Below are 26110 nucleotides of genomic sequence, written 5' to 3'. Positions count from 1 at the left end.
CCTCAACGCACCTTGCCCTCCAGAAGGTGTTCTGGTCGTACGAAGCCTTTCTGAGGAGTGCCATTGACCTGCCGGCGGGAGCCACCTACAAAACACACATGATCAATCCCACACGGCGACAGATGCTTTATTTAGTGAAGGAACCAATAAAACACTGTTGGCAGAGCAAAGACTTAATTAACATGTGTCATATGCACAAGCAGTTAAGTAATACAAAAGCATACACCACACAGCTGTCTGCAAGTGTGTGTGCGCGTGTGTTAGATCTTTACTGGAGACTTCAGTTGTGTTATCTACCTGATCTGAAAGCTCACTGAAGCTCAGTCAGGACACACAACTACACATCTCTGAGGAAAGCACCTTTTCCACCATTTTCTGTTTCATTGCTTCCTTTTGTTCAAGGAAATGATTCGACCACAGCATTCTCTACGTGAGTATGTGGGTATATAATATTTTGCATATAATTGTTTTCCACTCATGGACAATCTCTTGGCGGACAGCACTCGAGCACAGTCTTGTTGGAGTCTCTGTTTTGCTGCTAGGTCTGGAATTAAACCTGCACAGCGTAGGTCAGACAGCATCTAATGAAGAGAGGTATTTGTCCTCAGGGTGAGAAACAAAACTTCAGAAACTTCTGGGTTGAGGAGAGAGTCTGCTCTTCACAAAGCCCGACACAGAGAGGAAACCATCAAGTGGGTACAATCGACTCATGTCAATATTATACAAAAATATTAGAATCAAATTCATAAAATGAACCTTTAGTTATTTTCACTTTCAACCAGAAGACAGATCCTATTAAATTCTACACTGACGATCGGAACACTGAGTTTAATCTTCACTGTTTCCACTTTGTCTCGACATTGTAACAAAAATATTGTAAAATGTTAGTAGCCCCCCGATAAAAATATAAAATATCTCCTCAAATCAGTACATGACTTCTTACCCTTCAGGAAGAACAAGAGTGGCAGAGCTCCTGATACTTGGCCCTTCATCCTTCCTCCTGATCTCTCACAACTACTTCACACTCCTTCCACTTCCTCAGTTTACTCAGTTTACCTGCTCCTGTTTTCTGTCCTTCTCCTTCGTTTAACAGACATGTTTTGCCTCTTTTGCTTCTGTTCCTGTCTCCTCCCTCTGACCACCCCCCCACTCCACTCCTAATTTCTCTTGTTCTTCACTCCTTCAGGCCTCTTTCCTGTTTTTTATCCCTAGTTCAGCAGTGACCTTTGGCTACCACTAGCAAATAATTTTTTTATGTTTGCAAAGCCCCCTCTGTAGAAATAAAGGCTTAAATACGGAGAATACCACTGTTAACTGGTTCGTAGTGTTTCCTCAGAAAGACAGGCTGCGTCACAGGGAGAAACCAGTGGTTTTATTGGTATCTGTGGTGACGTGAGGTTAAGTCCATTCTCTCTCCCTCAATTTCATTTCCTTTCAGTCAGATGCCAGTAACAACTCAATCTGCAGAACAAATGCACTCGTCCTGCACTGCATTCCTCAGGTGAAGTGATGTTAAAGATCGAGTTACTCACCACAATGTAAACCTCAATCCTCAAAATGCATCTTAGTGTCAAATAATGAAATGGTGTCTATATTGTCCTTCTGAGCTTTTTCTTTTGCAAAGGCAGGATTTCAAGATAGAACTCAATGTTTTAACCCTTCAGAATAAAAATTAGAGGTGCAATGGATTATGAAGACCACTCATCACTGAGTAAAATGTCTGAGAATTCAAGCATTTAAGGAAAGTAAATTATTATAATTAACTTAAATCATAATAGTAAAGAAAACAGGGGAAAAAAATCTAATTTGAAAAGCAAACAATAAAGTTGTAATTTTTCAAGACTTAAATCAAAAATGTTTATGAAAGTAAAGAGAAACTGAATACTTTGAGAATGAATTCAAACTCTTACAAGAAAATGTCATAAACATGACGAGAGAAAACTCTTTTTCAAAAGGAATCTAGACAGACAGAAAACATATAATTTGAATAAACAGTGTTATTATCACACTGAGGAAGAAAATGAGTGATATTTCTTTCTGTGACTTACCTGCGGATCCATCAGCCTGTTTGCTGCGATCTGCTCCTGAAAGGTGGATGTGGTCTCCTGATTCACCAGCAGAGGGAGTCAGCTGCATACAGAAAACATGGAGGAAGTTGACATGAAGGTGAAGGATTGAAAATATCCACATGGGCAAGTAGATACTAATCCTTTATTTTGAAAAATCACTACTTTATACTAGTGAAAAGAATCTGTCATGTTTCTACATAATACAACTGGGTTTTAGGGAATTTTTACAACAAGCAAAAGTGCATTTGAAGACTTGTGATGGAGTGAATTCAAGATTGAGGTATCAAACATCTGACATGCAGTGTGTATTATAGTGTTACAAGACTATAGAGATCTATGGCTTGATCTTGTTCGCAGGTCATGTCAATACCTTGCCAGTGTCAGCGTTGTGGCGAGTTCCGTTCTGTTTGTGGCTGCTTTCCGAGCTCTGGCCACTACCGGCGCTGCGACTGCTGCCCACACTGCCCGCACTGCTAACACTGTGTCTGTCACCTGAGGGAGAAATGACGGAGGGGAAGCAGAAAACAGAGAGAGGTTGTAGGGTAAAATGAGAAGAACAGAGAGAGCACGACTGTAGCGTGTTATTCACTGACAGAACTCTTCCATTCTTCCCAAGAGATAGATGAAAAGATTGAGTGTCTGCGTGCACCTATGGGGCTAATACTGGGAGGCAATCAGTTTAGTTTAGCTTAGCTTAAAGACTTGGGGCAGGTGCAAACATTTTCTCTCCAAAGTTTAATAAAGGGGCAACAACTCTACAACTCAAGTAATATATATTATTTAGAGAAATGTAAACAGAACAATTCGTGATTTTTTAAATATTTACATTTGCCCCTTTTAAATGACCTTGTATTTAATAGGAACCAGAGGTTGCCTACTTTCTGTCATTATTAAAGTAAAAATGCAAAAATAAAAACTACAACCATACATATCATAACTTACCACTGTATGAAATTATTTAAAATTATTAATGTAAAATCTTCATGGTGGAGGGAGGCACACAAGCAGCCCAAACATTAACTTGTGAATCCGGTAAATCAGAAGAAACACAGAAGTTAAATGATGACTGTTCACTTACCATTATGTCCTGCTGCAAGAAAACACCTATGGTTACAGTTACTGGATCATTGAGGGTGCGGGTGGCAAGGGTGGGGATTTGCAGGGTGACATCATAAGGTCAAGACTTTGGGATATAAAAGGATAAAGATGGGAATAAGCTTCCTTAAAGCAGCCCTGTTAATCAGAACGGCAGGGACGGAAGCTGGTGAGGTTCACACAGGGTCAGGGTTTGGGGGGATTGCAGGGTTGTTTGGGGCCACACACTCTTACCAGAGGGGGAGCTCCTGAGGACCCAAATGTCCTGAGTGGGGCTAGCAGGACTGCCAGGTGATACACCTAACAAACACACACACACACTTTAGGCGCACACTCACGGTCACCCTGCACTCACTGCAGAGCCGGGAGTGGATCTATGAAGCCCACCACAGGACTGATGGAGAGGAAGCTAAGATCGGGGGGGTTGTTCGGAAGGGAAATGTGAAAACTGGGAGGGCTCGAATGTGTCACAGGTGGTGAAAAGAAACTCGGACAACAACAGGGGCGTGTGTGTTTGTGTGTGTGTGCGTGTGTGTACCTGCTGGATCATAGCCAAGGGTGAACGAGTCGTCAGACTGAGGGGTGGAGCCATGGCTTGAGGGCGGAGCTCTGGATGCAAAGTGTTGTCGGTGGCAAGGCAGTGATGCTTGACGGACGAGAGTGCCCCCTATGGGTCATGGAGACATGGTTTTGCTTGAGGTGGACATGCATGAGTGAAGGAAAGTCGATCATGAACATGCGTGTGTGTGGGTGTCAGTTTGGCGTGCATGCATAGGTATATGAACATGCTGTAACACTGCGATGAAAGCCACCTTCATTGAAGCCCGGAGACCACTCGTGAACTTTATCACGTGCTCTTGTTTGTTGAGTACATGGAACAACAGCTGAAAAAGGGCAATTCACTGTAAATCCTCTCTGGTGTTACATAAGAAGCTGTTGAAAGAGAGTGTAAGATCACCAACGACGCAGAGAGGGCTTACTTTGTTGTTGGTCTACGGCTGCTGACACCACTGACATTATCACAGAGCTCAGGCACGCGCTGACACACACACACACACTGCTGAGTTTGCCTCATGAGCAAAGAGCCTGTCGCCGACTTTAAGTCAAACTCTCTTTCTCTTGTATCTTCTCCCGCAAGCATGAGCATGCGCCCACACACACACACACACACACACACACACACACACACACACACACACACACACACACACACACACACACACACACACACACACACACACACACACACACACACACACACACACACACACACACACACACACACACACACACACACACACAGCACATAATATCCCAACGTAGACTGTGAGGGTTTTAGCACTGAGCTGACACTCGGCAATCTGGCCATAGTAATCCTATTAATGTGTGTGAGTGTCTAATATGTCTGTGTGTGTGTGTGTGTGTGTGTGTGTGTGTGTGTGTGTGTGTGTGTGTGTGTGTGTGTGTGTGTGTGTGTGTGTAGCCTGGCTTGTTGAGGAGCTAGAAGTGATTTATCACGTGCATGTGTGTATTTGTGTGTGTCTATGTATGTTGCTGTTACTGAGGCCCTCACTGTGCTCGTCCCACAGTTTGAATGTCAATGACTTTGCAGCTGCAGAACAAACATAGGGCTCATATTTCTTTTATTCTCAGGGATTAAATCTTTACAAGCGCGCTGAACCCTCCAGTGATCACGCATGCCAACATGACACAAAGCACTGGTGGACAAGTGGTGAGATACAGTATATTCTTAGCCCAGATATAACCATTGACATGGGTCAAGTTGGCCCTGTCAGCTCAACCCCCCGATGAACGAGTCTAATTTGGCCCTAGGCCCGAGTATAACGATTATCTGTAACAAGCTGTTTTTGTGTACCTGCACTGTTTCATAGTATTTTTTTATATCACCCAGCAACCATGTGAAGTATCCCAAATAAAACATACCTGCCTTGTTGCTAATGCTAAGTGCTAAAATACTGATGGTGGCTCCTTCAGTTGTGACTTCATTGATCACTTGTACCATCAGTGGGACCTGCAGCCCCTTCCTGCTGTTACTGTAGAGCCGATTCAGCTCATTCAGTGTTTGAAAACACAGTGAGAGCAGAGGACTGAGTGGACTCGTTTGAATTGAATTGAGAAGGACCAAGAAGAGACGTTGGATCTAGAAGAGATGGTGGAGGACTTTCCAGAGTGCTGTTCAGACAGGTATATGGAACACTTTGTGAAAAGGAGGCAACTACTGTGTTGCCAAGCAACCAATGATTTTGTCAGTGTTTGTCAGCTGCTGTGGAGTTGTCCTCATTTTCTCCACATTGCAACATTTTGATTTATAAAGTTCATTATTGCTACATTAAGCCTACGCACACCTGCTGTGGTGTCCATGGACTATTAATTATAATTAATGTTATGTATGTAGGCTGGAAGGCACATGATTGGAAATCCTTGTTTGTATAAGATGGAAAACGAATATGCTTTGAAATACCAATGCATTAATACCTGGTGGCCGAAGAATATTTTATCCTTTAATTTATTTAATACATATTTTTCATGTCTTTCTCATATTTTGAAATCCATGTTAATAAGCTGTTAAAATCTTGTTACTTTGTACAGACACATGCTTCCGTGGACCCCAGGTCTGTCCTTTCTTCATGTAAACGTTGTATTCGTACCTCATTGCATCTTAAGCCGTTTTCAGACACGAACTCCGAACTGAACAACACAATCAATAAAGTAGAGTGTCCAGGTCAGATGTGCAACAACAGAAAAACAGGAGCATTCAGGTGAGGGTTGGCTGCTCGGTAGAACAGGCAGGACATAAGGTATAAATTCTGCTGCAGAAAGCACATGTTTTTGTTCACAGCACATCAACATTGGCTCTACGCATATGCCCCCTCTGTTATGTATGCTGATATTTTGTATTCCTTTTGTGCGTTTTTCCATTTTCACGTCCGTCACATTATCGCGGTAAATCCTTCTGACATTTTCTTGTTCTATTCCCACATGGGCTCACCAGAGTGCTCGCAGGGAAAACTCTGAGAACTAAAAGTCTGTGCAGATGTTGTGTGTGTGTTGTTGTTTGTCTACCTGCTCGTCTGCTGAGAACCTCCACCACTGAGGGCGGGAAGAAGCCCACTCGGTCCGTCCCCCGCTGCGTGTCATGGACGTGACCTTTCCACCGGCCGTCTGCGTGCTGCTCCACGACCTGACACCAACAAATCATGAGCATCAGCTGAGACGTGCGCGTGTCACTGAAACCAGCATTACAACATTGCAACACTGCACAATCACTAGACTTTTATAAATATAAACAACCCCTGTAAAAAAATTCAATAGTAACTATAAGATAATTAACATGACAAAATGAAGGCCGAAATTATAGTGGAACATTCTCCCTTTGTCAACTGTGCATAGACTCTTAAGAATGCATGTAGTGCATGTGACTCCTCCAGGCATGCTTTTAAAACCATAATGAGAGAGCCAATGAGAATACAGATTATATTCATTGTGAGTGTTAACAAAATGCCACCTCTGCCCGCCTTCTCACACAATACTGCACAACAACGCACAAGTTCATACAGGAGTCAGGGTCGTTACAAAGGCTTGTATCAAGATATCAAAATACACATCGGTGAGCAAGTAAACAGACAAATGTTCACCCACGTGAATTAGTGCAAAACTCCTGCTTGTGTGCACGGAGGGAGTGAGCAAACAACACCGGTAATGAGAGAGTGACAGCAACAAGTCTGTGCCCGTTTCTGTGCTGTGTTCTCCTGCTCAGGGTACACAAAAATGATCCTGCAACATCCCACACCAATCCACCACAACAAAGTCTGCATCATATAATCCTCACGCTGCCTGTGATTCTCCTGCCACTGACAGAAGCAGCCGCAAGAAGGAAGAGAGGGAATTTTAGCCCAAATGATTTTCTCAGCAGCTCCCAAGGACATTATATGTACACTGTGGATAACTCCTACAAATAGAGCTTTGTAGATCTGTGTATCATCAGTGTTGCTGCAATTACCTATAGTAGCAAACATTACCAGAGCTGAGGCCATATATATTTTTTTGGATCTCTTAACCTAAAACTTCAAGTGCAAACTTTCTGTCATCATATTAAACAGATGTTTTTTATTTCTCAATGACTCAGAACACACATTATCTTTTCCTCTGTAATTTCTTTTCTCTCTGATTTAATCGTTTTCGGCTCAAGATGCCAAGATCAGGCAGTGCAGTATCTTTGTTCTTTCAGATGATGATCAAACAGTCGACAAATTCTTGGTCGACAGACATGACAGCTCACAGATAAAATTACAGCTCACTGTCTTTCATAACTTCCATGGCAGAGGTTTCTGGTGCTGTTGACTTCCGCCACAACCACAGTGACATCAATAGTTTACAGTCGAACTCCTCCGGAGGTAATATCTGAAAATGGTTTGTGTAACCCATATTATCGGGTTCTGCCTGAGTCATTTTTTCAATACCGCTGAAAAATTGTGTAGAGCACATAAATGAACTGCCATCCGGTCTCCTGCTTAATGTCTCAGTGCTCCAATATGTTTCTGCTTTACAAATAAATAAGGCAGGTAAGGAGCCACTGTTCACAATTTATCTGTTTATCTAAAGCAGCAGTGTGAGTCTGCAGAGGAAACTCATCAAGCAAAACCAAGAATGCTGCAGAGTGACCCTCCTGTTTCCTGTGCTAGACAGCCAAAAAAGGGACCTGCTCAAACAAACATAAACAACGCAGACAAAGACGTGTACCATAATGAGCTCTCCAGCCCGGAGGTTAAGAGCCGTGGGGTCGTGGAGGTTCCAGTAATCCTTCACCGCCCTGACCTGTAGAGAACTTGATGCCTCTGCAAAGACACAGATAGATATAGAGTCACATTATCATCTTATTTTACTATGTTCTGACACCTTTTCTCTGCCAATTATCATCCATTTCCTGTCTCTGTCTTAACCAATAATCCAAATTTCACAAAAGCACTTATAACAAGCAATGTATCAAACACACATTGTTACGAGGAGCTACTCACCTCTGAGCAGCTGTTTGATTTCCCTGCTGGCTGTGGAAGTGGTGAACTGGTTGACAATGTCCAGAGCTGTCTGGTTGTAGGTGTTGCGCATGTTCACGTTGATGCCAGCCTAAATAACCAATTACACACACACACACACACACACACACATATACACACGCCCACACACACATTAGGATCACCGTGGGTGAGATGCACTTTTAAAACAAGCCCTCCCTTAAAAGCCTCCCTCCTTCATTAAAGAATAACACTGTGTGCGGTGTGAAGTTTTGAGCTTTGTCTCGCTGCACCTTCAAAACTAAAATATCACAATCAGCCTTCAAAATCCCACAGCAGCTGAACTGAACATATATTTGTGTCGTCTTTGCTTCCTCACGACCCTGAAACAATAAGCGGTGTAGATACTAGATGAACTGATGGACTTTCACTTACATCAAGCAGCAGACGCACAACTTCAGTTTTGCCGTAGAGGGCAGCTTCATGCAGCGATGTTCCTGCTTTGGTGGATCTGTTGATGTCAATACCAGCTTTCAGCAGCAACCTATGAAATCAAATCAGAAACATGTATGTGTGAGGGCCTGGGGAACACTCACAAACAGATTAGTCCACTAGACTGTTGCAGACATCTGCTAAATCTCATTAAGACCTATACGCCCCAACTTATCAACCCACCCCCACACACAAGATAACTGATGCGTCTCTGGTCCTGTCAGATGTAGGAATGCTGATCGCGTTGGATCCAGAGAATGGTCCACGCGGAGGAGGAGAAGGTCCTGGACTTGCTATGTGAAGGTTGCATCAGGTTATGAAGACGTAAACAACACTGAAATTCTACTTTCAAGTTATTATCCAGCTTCATGCGTGTGCACGATGTTTTCTTTTCTGTGCATGTTAACTGCAAGCACATTCAGGTCACAGGACGCTACCCTGCTGTATCTGCTTTCTTCAGAATTACAGTATGTTTCCAGCTGTCAAACTAATTACAGTTAGACAGAATAAGTCACTTTGTTAAAGCATCAGTTACAGGCTACAAAGCAACAAGGAACATGGAGACAACATTGTGGTTTTTGAAAAAGTCTTATGGCCACTTAAAGTGAAAAACAATAGTGTTTGAGATTAAAGAGATAATATTACCAGAATAAAGTTGGAATTTAACAAGAAAAAATGTTTTGGGGAAATATAAGGAGAATTCCTGCTTCCCAGAATTTCCCTTTTGATCGAAAATCTTGGAAAAATCTCACTGTTTTTTGAGACACTATGACACCACTTTGAATAGGCAAATCTGTGTGGTCCTTTCTTCAGACTAGACAATTTCTTTCCCAATCTTTTCAAAGTCCTGATACTTATGATGTGTAATGTAACTTTATTCTTGTAAATTTCCAACTTTTTTCTTGTAACATTAAAGAGAAATTATAATAATATTGCAACTTTATACTGTGAACATTACAACCAAATTCTCGTAAAATTATGACTTTTTTCTCAGAAGTGTAAAATATGTTCAGTAATATTATGACTTTTACGACTTGACTATTCTCTTCTGAGATATTTATTTTCCCTTTAAGGGTGGGGTTCACATCTGCTTGACATCTGTTATAAGGGCAACTGTTAGTTTAAAAAAAATAGTTTAAGAATAGTTGGAATGCTGTGAGACGATGATGAAATTATTACTTTAGGGCAAAGAATCATGAATTTTTCTCACAAACTCAGCAAAGTCAAAATTATGAAACATTACTTGTAATTTTATAACAATCCATAGTATTACGAATGTGAGTGGAAATTGTGCTTGAACTGTCTGTGGTTAAAATGTCTACTGGTGACTAATGACATATAAATGTAGCTTCACATGACAAGATCTCACAAAGTAGGGCACCTAAGGAGGGTTGGATAGATAGGAGAAATCTTAAGACGTGATGCAGTGTGATGAAAAAGGAGACCGAAGCGAACCTTTTGTAGTCGGCACCTTCTTCTTTTGCTCAGCAGCAGCAGTGTTAATCTGGCTGATGTGAAACCTTGAGAAGGCTGACTGTCTGAAATGTCTGTCATTAAGCTTAGACTTCTTCTCTGTGCTGCAGATAAGCAGTTGGTTTACTCTCATGCTATATATTCTACAGAAACTGCACTGCTTGTCGTGGAATGCCATCAGGGCAAGCAGGGCAAACAGTGCTAGACCTGTTAAAGGAGTAGTTCACCCAAACATGTAATTTCACTCAGAAGGTGGTAAACAGAGGTAAACAGCGTTGCAGTCAAATCAGAGGTAACTGGTGACCACTTCTTCAAACGTAAAAAAACAAAAAGCCCAGACATTCAAATTCGACTTGACAAGGCATCAAAAGCAGACATAAGTACGCCAATATGGAGGAGAGGGGCGAGCAGCATGTTGGGGACTTGCTGACTAGTTTATTGCACACGTTGAACATTTCCCCACACAAAACACAAACAGCGATGTCTTGTAGGTGTTTTATCTCCAGACAACACTTTGGCTAATCTCTACTAACAGCTACAGTCTCTATATGGAAGCAGTGGGATTGGTCAAATTAGAGACAGAAACTAGAAGGCTTCCAGCCCAAAAATAATGTCGCTCCCCTACAGATACACATTCTAATGCAGAATCTGTTTATTGAAATTATGGTATTGCACACATTTGTATATCTACAGTTGCAATCACAAATATTCAACCCCCCAAAGATTTTAAGGATTTATCAATTAAAGATGACTTCTTTATGAGTTGAGTGATACAGAAAATCAACACGGAAAATGCATGATGTAGTATTTGTGTGCAGCAGTATATTTTGTTAAGATAGCCATGTCACAATTGTTGTTTTTAAAGCTGAGTTGAAACATTATTAAGCCTTTGGGAACTCTATACTGATCCTTAATTTGCTTCAGCTGTGATGCATATATAAACCCCACCCATGAAGGGGAGTTGCATCATGGGAAAGACAAAGGAGCTTCCACAAAAGCTGAGCGAGGAGATTATTTCATCACACCTGAAAGGCCTTGGGTAGAAGAAGATTTCCCCAAAAATTATATTCCAAGAGACACAATTGGGAACATTATAAGGAAGTTTAAAACTGATGGAGCAGCTCCAAACCTGCCTGGCCGTGGAAGAAAGCCCAACATTTCATCAAGGACCCTCAGCAACTTAGTCAGAACAACTCAGATAAACCCCTGTGTGACTGCAAGACACCTACAGGATGACCTGATGAAGGCTGGTACAAGTGCGTCAGTGGCAACTATAAGACGTGCACTGAATAAAAAAGACTTCATGGCCGGCTTCAAGACACACTCAGCTCTTGACCACAAGGAACATCAAAAGTCGACTCGAATATGCCAGGAGGAATTTGGATAAGACTACTGAGTTTTGGGTGACAGTTCTATGGACTGATGAAACCAAACTGGAACTGTTTGGACGTATGGACCAGCGGTATGTCTGGCGTGTGAAAGGCCAGGCTTAGGACCAGCAGAGCTTGGTTGACCACCAAAGCTGGTTGAGAAACAGATCCTGGAACGTCCTGGAGTGGCATTCACAGTCACCAGATTCAAATTTGATTGAAAATCTTTGGTGGGATTTAAAGAAGGCAGTTGCAGCATGGAAGCCATCAAACATCACTGATCTAGAGGCTTTTGAACTTGAAAAATGGGCAAAGATTCCTATTGAGAGGTATAAGAAGCTTGTCCGCACTTACCGAAAACATTTTTTAGAAGTTATAAAAGCTAGAGGATGCGCCACAAAGTACTGAAGCTGGGGGGTTGAATAATACTGCACATGCACATGTGTTGAAAGAGTTACATTTTTCATTTTAACTTCAAAGTTAAGTCAACTTCTTTTGTCAAAATAACTAAAATACGCATCGATAAATATCTTTTGTTGTTTGATGAGTTTTTTTTGTCATTTATTGTCATTATCTGTCATCCACATCACTATAATGTCTATTGAGGTGAGGGGGTTGAATATTTCTGATTGCAACTGTATGGGCAGATGTATGTGGAAACTATCCGCACGGATTAGAAAATTGCGATTTGTCATCTCTGTGTAAGATCTGAACTAAATTTGAGAAGTTTCAGACAGAATATTGTGACACATGTGGTGCAGCAACTTCAGGGACATTTCAACATGTAAGACGTGTGTGTGTGTTTGTAATGGGTGTGAGAGGGTGAGGCTGAAAACCAGAGCAGAGAGTTAGAAGTTAGCAGTACAGCCTTTAACAAGCAGTGAAATGCATGAGCAGTTAACGCAGTTTCTCAATAAATAGAAGACCCAAGCCAAGATTTCTGTGAAATTTTGTTAAAATTAGCGCATTAATGTAAAATCATGGCGAAAGACATATCATGTGAGGTCACAGGGATCTTGAGCTGTGAACAACAAACACTAGCTATGGTGCTCCTGAGATATTTTTTTCACGAGAGTGAGACAGACAATGTGAAAACATAATGCCTCCAGTTGCGGCTGTTGCAGGCACAGAGGCATACAAACTAAGTAGAAGTCTATTGCATAAGTATGGCAGTCTTTTAAGAGACATAAATCCCTTAGTGGGAGATGGCAGGGAAATTCTGCTGAGTAAACTCTGAATAAACTTCTATTACTATTCAACATTCCAGTTCAGGGGAGGCAGATTGGAGGATGAGGAGGGCGTAGCAAAAGTCTCCTGATAATTCAGCGAGGATGGGAGTCGTTAGCTGCATGTCTGAGAGGCAGGGTGGAGTGACTTGGCTAAGTACATATTTTCATATATGCTGGCATAGAAAACACCAAGTCCCTATAAGCTGCCTGAAGAGTGTTAAGACACATTCTACAGAGTGGTATGTTGAAGCTTGAGATTGACTGGGTTTGCTACTTGAGGAGAAATGTTGAGGACCTGCAGCTGTGCATCGAGGACTGACACACATGTTTTTTTGTGTGGTATCAATCATAGTAGCAGTATTTATCATAAGATCAGTGGTAGTAATTGCACCAGCTAGAGTCCAAGCTGTTAGTACTGTAAGTAGTTGTAAAGGGGATGTAAAGTAGTAGAAATCATAGTACTGATGGCACTGACGGCCCTAATCATAGCTATAGTGGTAGAAATAGTTGTCGCCAAACTAGAGGTGGTTTAACTGGCACTAGTAGCTGTATAGTATTGTCAATGGTAGCAGTAGTTGAAGTAGTTGTTTTAGCTGGAGTGTTGTTACTATATAGGAATTTTTATAAACAGACTTTCCATGTGACTAAACAGAATCTGTGGGTGAGGGACAACATTTTGGGGCGGAAAGCCCTCTGGTTTGCATTTGAAGTTTGCCTGCTCAAAAGCTTGAGCAGGAAAATGCAGGTAAACAATCCATGTGGAAAGCAAAAGATTCAGAACACATTGACTGAAATGCATCAGCCGGAGCCCCCAGAGGCTAATTCGTCATCAGACGACAGCCAATAAGCTGTGAGATTACCGTATAGTGGCACCGATAGCAGTGGTGGGAGTAGCACTAGCAATAGTATATGTTGCAGTAGTATTAGCAGTAGAAATTATATAAGTTCCAGTTTTAGCAATTTAACATATAGCTGCTTTTAGAAGAGCACTGAAATGAGGACAATCGCCGTAAAAGGCTGTATGTTAGAACAAATGTCTGAGTGAGAGGATTCAGACTTTGTCCGGATTTTCGTCTGCCAGCCCCCTGGTGAAAACTCCAGATAATGCCCATGCCCATGCAATAACACAGCAGGAGATCCTCTGCAGGATTCACCACGAGCAAGTAGGTGTTTAAGACGGTTCTGTTGATGACCCAATTGTTGGGACGTTCTGAGAGTTCATGCCGAAAACGGCCTGGGTGACTCTAGTGGGGAGTGCACTCGAAAGGTCGCAATGGTGGATCCAGTATGGCTGATTCTATATCTTGCGGGCTGATCGTAGTGGTAATGGTGGATCCTGTGTCGCGTTGGCATCATATAATGCTGGTGGACCACGACCAAGGTCCACCACTGGACCATAGACTTAGGTGGACTATAGTGGATCCGATCTGGATGGCGGATCATGATCTTGCTGGCTGCTGACCATAGACCATGATTGCAGCAGGACCGTTTGACATATAGTATTGAAGTTATCCTTCAAGATGTTGACCCTCATCAATGCTGCTAAAAACTTTAATCTTGATGATGTTTTCCTACACTTGACATCTATTGCACTTCTGTCCGTCCTGGGAGAGGGATCCTCACATGTGGCTCTCTCTGAAGTTTCTACATATTCTTACCCTGTTAAAAGGGTTTTTAGTAGTTTTTCCTTAATCTTGCTGAGGGTTAAGGACAGAGGATGTCTCACCAATGTTAAAGCCCTATGAGACAAATTGTGATTTGTGAATATGAGCTATACAAATACAATTTGATTGACTGATTGATATTATGGTTGATAGTAGCAGTCCACAAGTTGTTGTATAAGGAGCAGTCATATCAGAGATACCACCAGGTCTAGTAATAAAAGTAGCAGTAGTGGTATTGATAGTTATTGTAGTAGCAGTCTTAGCACAACTAGGTAGTAGTAGGACTAAGAGTAGTAGTATTGATGGTTGCAACAGTAGTAGTTGCACTTACAGTTGCAGCAGTAGTACTAGTTTTAATTGCTTTAGCAGTAGCACAGGTTGCAGCTGCAGTAATATATTATTAATAACTATTAATGTGGCAGGAGTAGCATAAGTATCACTGGCAGAAGTAGCAGTATTGGTAGTTGTAGAAGTATCAGTAGACGATATAGGAGCAGTAGAAGTAGCATAAGTAGAAGATCAAGGAGCTGTAGTAGTGGCCATAACAGTAGTGGTATTAGTAGCAGTAGTGGCAACAGTAATGCAGAGGAAGGACTGGTGGTAGCAGCAGTATTGATGGCAGCAGTAACAGCTGTATTGGCAGTAGCGGTAGTCGAAGTAGAGAGAAGCTGTCAGAGAGATGAAAGGGTAGAGAGACGTCTATTACAGTGCAGACTGCTCCTTCCTGTCATCTTACTTGATGATGTCTTTGTGTCCATTCCTGGATGCCAGGTGGAGGGGGGTGGTGGTTGGAGAGTCGAGGCTGTTGAGCCCTCCGTCCCCTTCTAGCAGCGCGGTCACCATGTTACTGCTCAGCAGCAACTGAGTCACCTAAAGACAAATCAAGCACACCTAAATGAAGAGTTGGCTGTAAGAAAAGCAGAGTGGCAGAATTGGGGCAAGACTTACAGAGTTAGCGACATATCAATATATATGCAAAACCAGGCTATATTGGGTGACTTGTACTGTATATGGGGTCAATGTAGTGCAGAGGAGCTTATCCGCTACTCAGCAGCTGTCCAAGGGTACAACAAACACACACAGAAACACACATACAGACACACAGACAGACAGACACAAACACACACACACACACAAACAGACACACAGACAGACACACAGACAGACAAACAGACAGACAAACAGAATGGGTCAGAGCCCCGGGTTTCTGTTCTTTCACAGCCAAACTACAAACTTATACCAGATGAGAGAACGGTTTAACAGTCATGGTAAGAATGTGTATGTGTGTGTCTAACTCTGAATTATAGGGCCAGCTACACATCTGACAGCCAAGCTTATCCACCAGTGTGACAGACATCGGTGGATATGTGTGTGCTTGCGTGAGTGTGTGTGTATCGAAAAAAAACGACTGAAGTCTAACGCCCTTTCATCAAAGAAGCTTAGTTTATCTGGGTTGCTTTATCTAAGCCGTAGTTCATGTTTGAGATGTTTAACGTTCCCCTCAGAAAATGACTAAAAAGGATGTTTTCACTTGCAAATAACTGGATTAGAATAACTACATGAATAAAGCAAATCATTTCATTGAGGTTAAGTCTCCCAGTTTGCAATGAAAAGAGCTGCAATAGGACAACATTCTTCATCGGGCACTGGGTCTCTATAGAGGCTTTTCTGCCTGGAAGTTTATACCAATTAATATCAAACAGGTCCAACAGGTCTATCTCAAGAAGCCATTTCCAGAAATACTGACTAATTCAGATCGGATGTGGTGGCATTTTCATTACTATAGGTATTACATTTTGGTGTATTATCATTATTATTCCATGGTTTCAAATATGATTATTGTCTTTATATGTTTGTGCATCCTATTGTACACTTTGTATCTTAATAAATAAACAAATTTAGTCTCATCACATTTTTTTATTTATAATTTTAAATTAATAATTAATATTAGTTTATTATATTACATCAGCCTCATCTTGTATTACTCTATTGCCACTTTGTATGTGGAAAATAAGAGATGTATGGTTTCTGTGTATAAACATGGTTTATCTTGCACCTAAGTTTCGATATTGATGATGCTGACACGACACCCATCAATCTTATCAAACTAAGGCTGTCTAATACATTGTGTGGATTGTACAAAATGGCACAAACTTACTTTTTAAATGAAATATCAACATTCTTATATGTTACAAAATGAACACATATGCACACACACAAACTTCCCACAAATGTTTTTATACCTTTAGTCTCCCAAACTCACAGGCCAGATCTAGAGGAGTCTTCTTCGCCTTGTTCGTCATGCAGGGGTTGGACTGATGCTGCAGCAACATCTCAGACTGAGAATGGAAGAGAAAAAAAAGAACAACATAAGTGACATCACGTCATGTGTGTCACATTCCAGCCTTCCCAAAACATTGTGTGTGTGTTGATTTTTTTTTTCTTTGAACAGAAGTAAAGGAACACGATACTTCTGGTCTAGCCTGTGTCAGTATTGAGTTTGTAGTACTATGGAGGTCAGGGCTGGCTATGGCTTACATGTTGAGGTGTGTGTGAGTGTGTGAATATGTGCATCTTTCCGTTAAGACATTCCAGGAGCCCAACAGATGAGGCTGGAAGGAAGGAATGTGTGTGTTCAGAGCCTGTAGACCCTGGTGAAAAACCTGTGGCACTGCATTAATGGTATTACTGGTATTGTTGGTGGACAATACAGGCTGAGACACAAAGGGGGTAGATTTCAGTGAAATGTGAGGACTGGCAGGGCCTTGAAACTTTGCCTTTGGCTGCTGCGGTGTGTGCACTCACCACCTCATAATGTCCATACTGAGCGGAGAGGTGTAACGGTATCTGTCCATCATGGGAAGAGGAGTTGACTGAAGCATTGGCTCTTAGCAACAATAAGACAGAGTCGGCTTTACCCTGCCATGCTGCATAGTGGAGGGGACGCATGCCTAGAGACAGGAACAAGATGATCCAATGAGATAGGAAAGAAAAAACAGTGAGATATGCAATACTGATTTTAGATGTCAAAGTTAATTTAATAGTCACAGGGTGAGCAAGCCCGCCTGTGAAAACAGTTGTCATATGTCCTCTGTAGCTCTAACAGTGCTTTGACCTGATGATGTCATATGACATCACCAGGGCTATCAGGTTATCTTTGTTTAGGCTTTGAAATTACAAATGTTTAACCCAAAAAATGAGTCACAAAGTTGGGGCATGAAGTTTGAAAGATGTCCCTGTCTACCAAGTAAACTAATGCAAGAAGCTGTTGAAAGTGAATTATTAATTGCCACATCTGTCAGTTGACTGGAATGTCTTCATCCACCCATGTACATACGGACCTCTATGCAGACAACTGCGCACATCCCAGAATTTGTGACCAGGCTGACTGTAAGCGTAGACTGTAAATGTGCCACGTACATTATATCCACCTACTGGAATGTGGGATCAGCTATGCATGCATGGACCCCCATTTAAGAATTAATGGAACCATGCGCATGTACGTGTGACCAGACGGGGTACACAACTCTCAGCGGACATGGAATGCAGACAGTATGGTCAACCCTTTGAGCAGTATTGTGTAGGATGTAGTGTTTTAGAGGCTCATTTAATACTATACTAGAAGTCAGGATATCTCTACCTCTGCACCTTCAATTTTGAGCATTAATTGAAAAAATATTATTAAACCAAGGAGATTGTGTTTTGACTCACATCAGATTGTTCTGTCTTTTAATTTGTCAACAGGATTACGCAAAAAATGCTGAAATGATTTGACACCAAACTATGTGGAGTGATGAGGCCTGGGCCAGAGATGAACCCACTATACTTTGGTGTGGATCCAGTTAAAAAGGCGGCTCCAGGAACTGTATATCACTTTCCATAACATCGAAAGATTGACATTTTCAACAATCTCTGAGTAAGTAAGATTCGGATTTGATGTATGGCAATATATGGTGTTAAGATCAATGAGTGCGTGCAGTCTGGGGCCGATCCAGATAATAATCCAGATCTGACAAACATGTGCAGGATTGTTCAGCCTTGACGGAGATATGCGCTCTACTGAGTGTCATTTCAGTTTACTTCCCCATCATCACCTAAATGTAATGCTAAACGGTTTGGACAAAAATGGAGCACTATTGCACGGAGGGATACGACAGAGATTTGCATATGCACACAATGCATGCAGATAAAAAATATAAATTGTTCGTTTTGACATTTTCCTATTGACGGAGCAAAATGTCACCTTCTCATTTCAATAGATAAAACCAGATCATTTTGAAACTCGCCATTTATTTGATCCTCTAACTCTGAAAGGGAACAATGGAAGAGATAAATTGCTCACGTCATAATTTCCCAACTGAGGGTCTACATTTCATCTTGCTGCTCTGATTAATTACCACAGAGTCTGATAAATCTCCACACATCTCGCCCTGGGAAGTAGTTAGTAAAGTTACAGTGGGCTCACTCCTGAAATGACTGCTTTTACTGTGGAATATAGTGGCTCAGCTCTCTTTCCCTGAGGGGTTAATGTCATATTTCATTTAAGTGTAATACTTTTCTCTGACATAGGCAATTTTTATTTTCATGGTGAGGCTGCTGTGACAGGCTGCAGGAAACCTTCGAGTACGAAAATGTGACAAGTTGGCATGGAAGTGGTAAAATTAACATTGATAGAAAGGGAAACTATTTGAATCTATCGCTGACCTCACAGGCATCAGATATTTGGTTACGAGCCCTGTATGCCTCTTTTCTCTGCAGCTGAGATGCCACTCCTGCACAAATTCTATTAAATCTGTTCCATTTGAGGTCTGGAGATATTTGTCGCTGCACTGCTGTCAATAAATGGAGGCAGACTTCAAAGTAAAGCATATTTATTCGTATGGGTCCAACTTATTTTCAGCTGAGAGTGTCAGAAAGCTATTGAGATAGTTTCAGGGTTGATTTAACCTCAACTGACTTCTCAGCCATGAACTTTTAGTTATGGGCTAGTCTGGGGACAGTGGTTCAGCTGGTCAACATCTGCATCATTCTACCATTGATGTCCTTGATGTCCACCGTGGCCTGGGCCTCCAGCAGCAGGGACAGCAGCTCCGTGGTTCCCGTCAGTGCGGCATGGTGCAGGGCGGAGAAGCTGTGGATGAGAGGGAGATAGAGACAGAGGGGGAAAGACGTGAGAAAGAAGGATAGGAAGAAGGAGTGGGCTTATAAATCACACTTAATACTTCAGAGAAGGATTCTAGAACTCAACACTGAGTGTTTGTTTCTGTCTGTCTGTCTGTGTGCATGTGTGTGAGTTCATCTAAGCGACAGAAATTAAATGTGCATGTGTTTGTCTCCGGTTGTCTGTCAGATTGCAGCAGGGAGAAATTAAAGACATAAATTCTTGGCAACAGATTTTTCTTTCGCTTGGAGCGACACAGACAACGTGAGTGTTCAAGGGAATGTAACCCTCCGAGGCAACACAAGAGCAGAGCCAGAGCTAAAACACACTTCCCTCAAGTCGGAACAAAATAATGACTAACGTAGAGGTGGGGGGGCTTTCAGGTGAATTCGCACAGCCTCAGGACCCGAGCTCCCGAGCACCAGTGGTGATAAACAGCTCGGCTACATTTGAGGAGAGAAATTACTGTGATAGTCTCAGCCCATTATGAAACTTTTACTGGAAGCAGCACCAACAAACAAACATTCCATCATGCTGTATGTTTCAGTGAATTGTTGTAGCTCATGTTGTAATGTATGTAAGGTATTGTGAAACTTGTCTCAGTTAGGGTTGGATACCCAACTCTGCCCTTTTCAGGGGACCAACCAAATTATGTTGGTCCAAGCAATTCGTAATTACAGGTACACTTTAAATTAAACAGTGTCACATTTGTGTTAGTTAATCTGTGGTTAAACAGCTTCAGTGTTCGAGGTAAAAAAGAGAAAAGCCGGCCAGGGCAACGCGTCTGACCTGAGGAAACAGAGCATCCCCAGCTACATTAGCAGGTCTACAGCCAGTACCACAGAAGTAGAACCCTCCATGGACAATGAAACATTGAGAATTTTGATCAATTAGACGGTTGCATTCAATTATTGTTGGACATAACTGGGGCTTTTTTCCCACTGCATGGATGATCGCTTAAAAACACTGAAATCCTCTCCACACCCTGATTGCCATCCATGAATAAAGTTGTGCGTCTGTGGCCCTCACAGGACTGTAACAAACACAAACAATCACTTCATCCTAACCGACCTGCCTACCTGTGCTCTCACTGCACATGACAAGAGCCTTCAGCCAGAGACACATACCCCGTCTCGGAAAAGTCAACTTCTAGCAGATGCTAGACAGTTCACGTGCATGTGTTTTGGGTGCATAGCTTTGACGAGAGGGCCGGTGTAAGGGTGTGAGATGTATCAGTTGCTCATTTTCAGTGTATCCTGCTCTTGTTTGCTTTTCCAGGATCGCCAACCAACATCTTTGCCTTTTGCACAATGGGCAAATGGCTGTGTCCAAAATTCCTTACCATGCTATTAAATACACTAAAACAGCATGTGGGATTTTTTTTATCACGTCTTAAACCTAAGTATGAAGCAAATAGTACGTAAATAGCACAGTATTTATGGAGATATATAACAGAATGCACTGTGGTTGTGCAGACAACAACAACTAAACAGAGAATGCTGCACCTATAGAGAGAGTATAGTACTGTAGTACAGCTGAATTCCTGGTACAGGTAACGGGTAAAGCTAATGAACTCTCTTTACTTCTAAAGGCTCACAGCATGGATTTAACCGCTGTTAAGAAATAAGTGACAAGTGCAGACGGTAAAGGGGGACATGTGTACAGATGAATAATACAACTTTGCCATTGTGTTGCTTTTGGACATAGAAAAGGTTACTCACAACAAAAAAAAGAAATGGACCTGTTTAGACCTGGGTTTAACATCGGTCTCAGGTGCTCTGATTGTAATGACAGGTATGAACCCGCACAAGACGCATTGAGACCGCATTTGAGATTCATTCACTCAGGCCATATTCTGAGGTGGTCTGGTTATATTTATTCTTCCCTATGTTTCAGATACATCAACAGAGATTTTCATTGTATTTTCAATTTATTTCAAACAAAAAAAAAAGACTTCTAAAAACATTGCATTTGGAAACAATGTAGCTACATGTGTATTTGTGTATGGAGCAGGGAAGTGAAATTCGATCACAAGTGCTCATTCTAATGCCAGGTGTGAACAGGGGCCAATGTCACAGTGTTTCTGTGGGAAGTCAATCAATGATACCAGAGTGGTTTCAAGACTGAAGATGCCGGCTGTATTTGAATGAATATATGCAAACCCACCTTTTTCTGAGAGTTAAATAAGAAGTTTAATAAAAATACAAGTACTGAGCTGGAACAGGAAATTGGTCTAGTTTACCCTATAGACTGAAAGCAGGTCCAAACAGCAAGACTGGTTCTATCCTGAATCTACCGATAAATGAGTATCTAAAGCCGCAGTTCGGTTCAGATCTGGATTTTGAGCCAAATTTGGTCATGGCTTCCTTTTTTTCTTATGTGTTTTTTTGTGTGGGTGTTTTATGAAGTCAGGTACTCCCAAAAAACTGGTTTACTAAAGTGAACTCCCAGTGTGACGCAGTGGGATGCCAGGAAATTTAGAGATTATGAAGATGTGTCTGTACCGTCATACAAAATCTAAGGGATCTCCAGACAGTCAGGTGACTTATCTTATCAGTCACATTGTTGAGGCCTCGATGCTGCTCAGCCACAAACACATCTTAATTTATCATTTTATCTCCTCTCCTTATTCAGATACTGAGTCAAACTTTACCAACACTTACTGAGACACGCACAGTCTGAATCTGTCTCTCAGGAATGATGTTGACTCAGTGACAAGTGACTGTTTGCTCACCTTCCCCTCTCCTCTAACCCCCCTTCCCGCACTGATCTCATATATCACAGGTAGAACCCTCCTCTGTATCACTCTCTCTGTCTATCACTTACACACACCCTCATGGATGGAGATGTTTAATTTCAACACCCCTATTGTGTATCACCTCCCACACACTGCATTGACCCAACATGTAGACACACGCATCCGGCCTAAGTCAACACACGCACACATTGCACATATGCCCACACACAAACACACACGCACACACGCACGCACGCACCAGCTTGCATGGGGGATTCTGCATGCTTGATGGCCTACCTCGATAGGTTTTTTAAAAAGTACAGAGGCTGAACACCTTGAATTAAGATTCTCTCTTTGAAAAACATAAACAGAGTGGAAAATGGGTCGGACCACAATGAAACCGCTATTAGTGATTACAGGGCAGGTTGAATTGACTAATCACTGGCTATTCCTGGTCAGTGGTTAGCAAAGGGCTCTTGACACAGCACACCACCACATGTTAAAGGAGTGTACACAAGTTTCTAGTAGATATCCCATGCAAGAATGGACACCTTGACAGACGTAGCAACAATAGGGGATGGACCTTCACACTGTCAACTGAAACCACTCCAGCTACCAGTGGTGAACCCCGAGTGTTGAGAGCTGGGCATTCAACTCATCAAAGTACTCCAAGCTATAAATATGTGAAGTTCATTGCTGACTCTTTGGCATTCATTTCACTCAACATGAAAATGTGTTTGAACATGAATCTGGAAAAACCTAAAGCTTGCTTTTTTTTAACCTATTTGTCTATAAATTTTTGTCTTGCAGTGTGAGAGTTGCAATTTATAAATGCGGCAGAAAAAGTTCCCATTTTACTTTTCAATGTTCCTTCCCCCAAAGGGACTAGACCGAATTTCTGTTCAAGAATCAGTGTTTCACCCACAGGAAGATAAAGTAAACAGGCTATCACCTCTTTAAGTGCATATTTTTGGGGGGAAAAGTAAAATCGTGTCTCATTAATGCACCATTTCTACACTTATTTACTTTATATGAAACTATTTTAAGATACGTATCGTCTGTTTTGAGTCTTTTTATTTATTTATTCATTCAATGAAAGAATAATCTGATTGAATGACTTTTTCCATGGTTTTAGGAGAGTAACCTTTTCACTTCTGAAGACAACGTGACTGAAAATGAAGATAAGTTTAAAGGAGATTAATTATAAAATTGGAATTTTGCAGAGAATGATAATTAAAAGAGAGAGATTAGATTGAATACTTAAAATGCTAATATATGTGGCTTTCTCTGAATGACCTCCGGAAAATGCCCCTGCAGTCGGGGACGGACCTTCTACATATGTAGATCCCTGCAGGTGATTCTTTGGTCAGACGCATTCACAACAACAGGAAATCTGTGGAGTGTACAGGTGAGGGGTGGTGAAGCATGTAGGAGGCAGTAACGTATTAATTCCACTGCTAAGGGCCTTTGTTTCATAGTTTGCTCTTCCAGTCACTCATGATGAATGCATGACTTTATGTGGAGTTTTTACCTGGGGGCTGCCAGGGGAAACTCCAGAGAATTTCTTAAGTTCAGTAAATGTCTGAAAGCAGCTTCAGTTACAAGTTTCTTAAGAAGAAAGTGTAAAATGAGGAGAAGTTATGCTAAATTTAATTGACATTTTACCGCAGAATAAAGTGTGCCTCTCAAATTCTTATTTTTGACAGGGTTGTTACACAAATTCTTGGTTCTACCTTCAACAAAGTCAATTTCCTTTAATTTACTACATTGATGATTACTCTGACGCACTATGTGTCAGTACATGTGTGAGTGTGACTTGGTTATGAGTCACGCTGTGGAGACTACAGATGAACAGGAGACTGCCAGCCAAAGGTAGGGCATTGTTTTTTGTTTTCAAACTGCACGTCAATCAGGACGTAATGACTCTTGCATTGCATTCTTTTGACTCAGCCTCACGCTTATCTCACAAGCTGGGACACACATGAGCACATCCACACGTACACTCCTCTTACCCGTCTGAATCCTGGTAGTTGATGTTCAGCCTCTTAGTAGAGCCCAGCAACTCTGGAAAAAGACAGAGAGGGAAAAACGGTGGTGAGGGGATGATGACCATTGGCATATGGTGACATATTTGTCTTTTCATGTGAGCTCTACAGAAATCCCTAGATCGCTGCAGGACACTGTGTGTTTTCTTTCCCCCGTGTTTTCTTTTCCATGTACTTCTCCCCATCATCACTCCTTCATTCAAACAACCTGACAACCCCGACGGGATGGAAAGCTTTCCTCACCTCCTGCTGCCTCACACATCCTTCTCTCGATGCGTCTGACACGCTCATGGCAGCTCAAAGATTCAAAAACAAATGATCGTGCCTTGCAGAAATGTACCATTCCGCCTCATTTACACTGACATCTTAGATCTTTAGAGCTGATAGTGACTGCCATGAAACACAAGCATGCCATGACAAAACACACATATTACCATTCATTTATATGATGTTTTTTCCCTTTTCCAAAGCAGTACTTATAAATAGGCAGATATTGAACAAATTGTTTTTCACTCACCGTGGAGCAGACAGACTGCTACTTGTCCCATCACCTCCTCATGCATTCTCATCTCCAAAAGAGAAAATAATGTAGTCTCATCTCTTGACTCTAACTAGTCCTGCTTCCACATACCCTGCCACATTAACCAAACTTTACAAAAAATAGGTGGCTAATAAAGTTCAATACAATATCTTTTTTAGAAATTCTTGCTCAATGTCTCCAAATTAGTTTTTTTTAGACGAAACTAGCTTCCTCTTCTTTGTGCATAATCCTCTTTCCCCCCAACTATCCAGCTCCAGTAAAATCTGACCATCATCCCAATGCCTTACTCAACCCTTAAATCCACATGTGAAATCATATCAAACCAGTCTTCCAGACATCAAATACAAAACATCTATCTCACACGTTCATCTTCAAACCCTGAGGAGGACTGGAAACACACTGCTAAATATGCTTGGGCGTCCCACATCGGAGATCTACTGTAAAGGCCCTACTGTGCACTGAGACCCACACAGGAACCAAACTGCCAATTCAGAGCCAATCATCACAGTCAATCTCCCTCACTGTTTTCTCCCACATAGGTGTGGAACATCACAGCACTGTTCCAAGTATGTGTGTGTGTGTGTGTGTGTGTGTGTGTGTGTGTGTGTGTGTGTGTGTTTCAATGTGACTGTGTGTTTGTGTGTGTAGGAGAGAGTTAGGTACAGTGAAGACAATTTGGTACAAGTGCAAATTAACTATTTACGCTTCTTGTTCCATTAGCGAAAGAGCCAAGCTAATCAGCTACCAAGCCTGATAACTTTCTGGTCATCTAGCTACTCATTGTTTTGATTCCCCTTAATTGTTTTTTGGGCTTCTATCAAGAACTCCGATATATCTCTTTTACACCGAAACGGGTAAAAGCAGTCACTGACGATCAGGGCCAGAGCTGATTAAAAGCCATATCATCTGACCCAGGAGTGAATGCTCCTTGCATCCATTCCCTTTGGAGACAAACGCCAAATGTTAGTCTGTGTTAGTGGCTTTTGGCCAGTGGACAAGGGGCTTTACAATTATTGTCCATAAGAATGATGGCTGAAACTATGAAGCCTCACTCGATTAGTAATTAATCAGAATGATCTTGACAGAAAAATGGATTACGTAATTTCAAAAGGGAATGTTTAACAGCAGCAGCTGCAGAAAAAGGCTTCTTATGAAAAAGCAAACTCTTGTGATAAATATTCCATATAAAATGTGGAGAAGA

General features: G+C 41.7%; 1 protein-coding gene across 4 annotated transcripts in view; it reads right to left on the bottom strand.

Annotated features, from left to right (window-relative positions):
* Positions 1 to 26110, bottom strand: part of LOC128426693 (caskin-2) — a 52286-nt gene that overhangs the window by 5882 nt on the left and 20294 nt on the right. For all 4 annotated transcript variants that reach the window (XM_053413717.1, XM_053413719.1, XM_053413718.1 and 1 more), the window contains 13 exons: positions 24336 to 24387; positions 19459 to 19556; positions 17231 to 17376; positions 16669 to 16764; positions 15162 to 15295; positions 8633 to 8741; positions 8201 to 8309; positions 7926 to 8020; positions 6249 to 6366; positions 3703 to 3831; positions 2440 to 2561; positions 2049 to 2130; positions 12 to 85 (listed from right to left, as the gene is read on the bottom strand). In XM_053413717.1, coding sequence (XP_053269692.1) covers positions 12 to 85; positions 2049 to 2130; positions 2440 to 2561; positions 3703 to 3831; positions 6249 to 6366; positions 7926 to 8020; positions 8201 to 8309; positions 8633 to 8741; positions 15162 to 15295; positions 16669 to 16764; positions 17231 to 17376; positions 19459 to 19556; positions 24336 to 24387 — 1364 coding nt within the window. The remainder of the gene's footprint in view (positions 1 to 11; positions 86 to 2048; positions 2131 to 2439; positions 2562 to 3702; positions 3832 to 6248; positions 6367 to 7925; positions 8021 to 8200; positions 8310 to 8632; positions 8742 to 15161; positions 15296 to 16668; positions 16765 to 17230; positions 17377 to 19458; positions 19557 to 24335; positions 24388 to 26110) is intronic.

The sequence above is a fragment of the Pleuronectes platessa genome, chromosome 21 (genome assembly GCF_947347685.1).
Source record: "Pleuronectes platessa chromosome 21, fPlePla1.1, whole genome shotgun sequence".
Classification (NCBI taxonomy): Eukaryota; Metazoa; Chordata; class Actinopteri; order Pleuronectiformes; family Pleuronectidae; genus Pleuronectes; species Pleuronectes platessa.
This window is presented reverse-complemented; position numbering and strand designations above follow the sequence as displayed.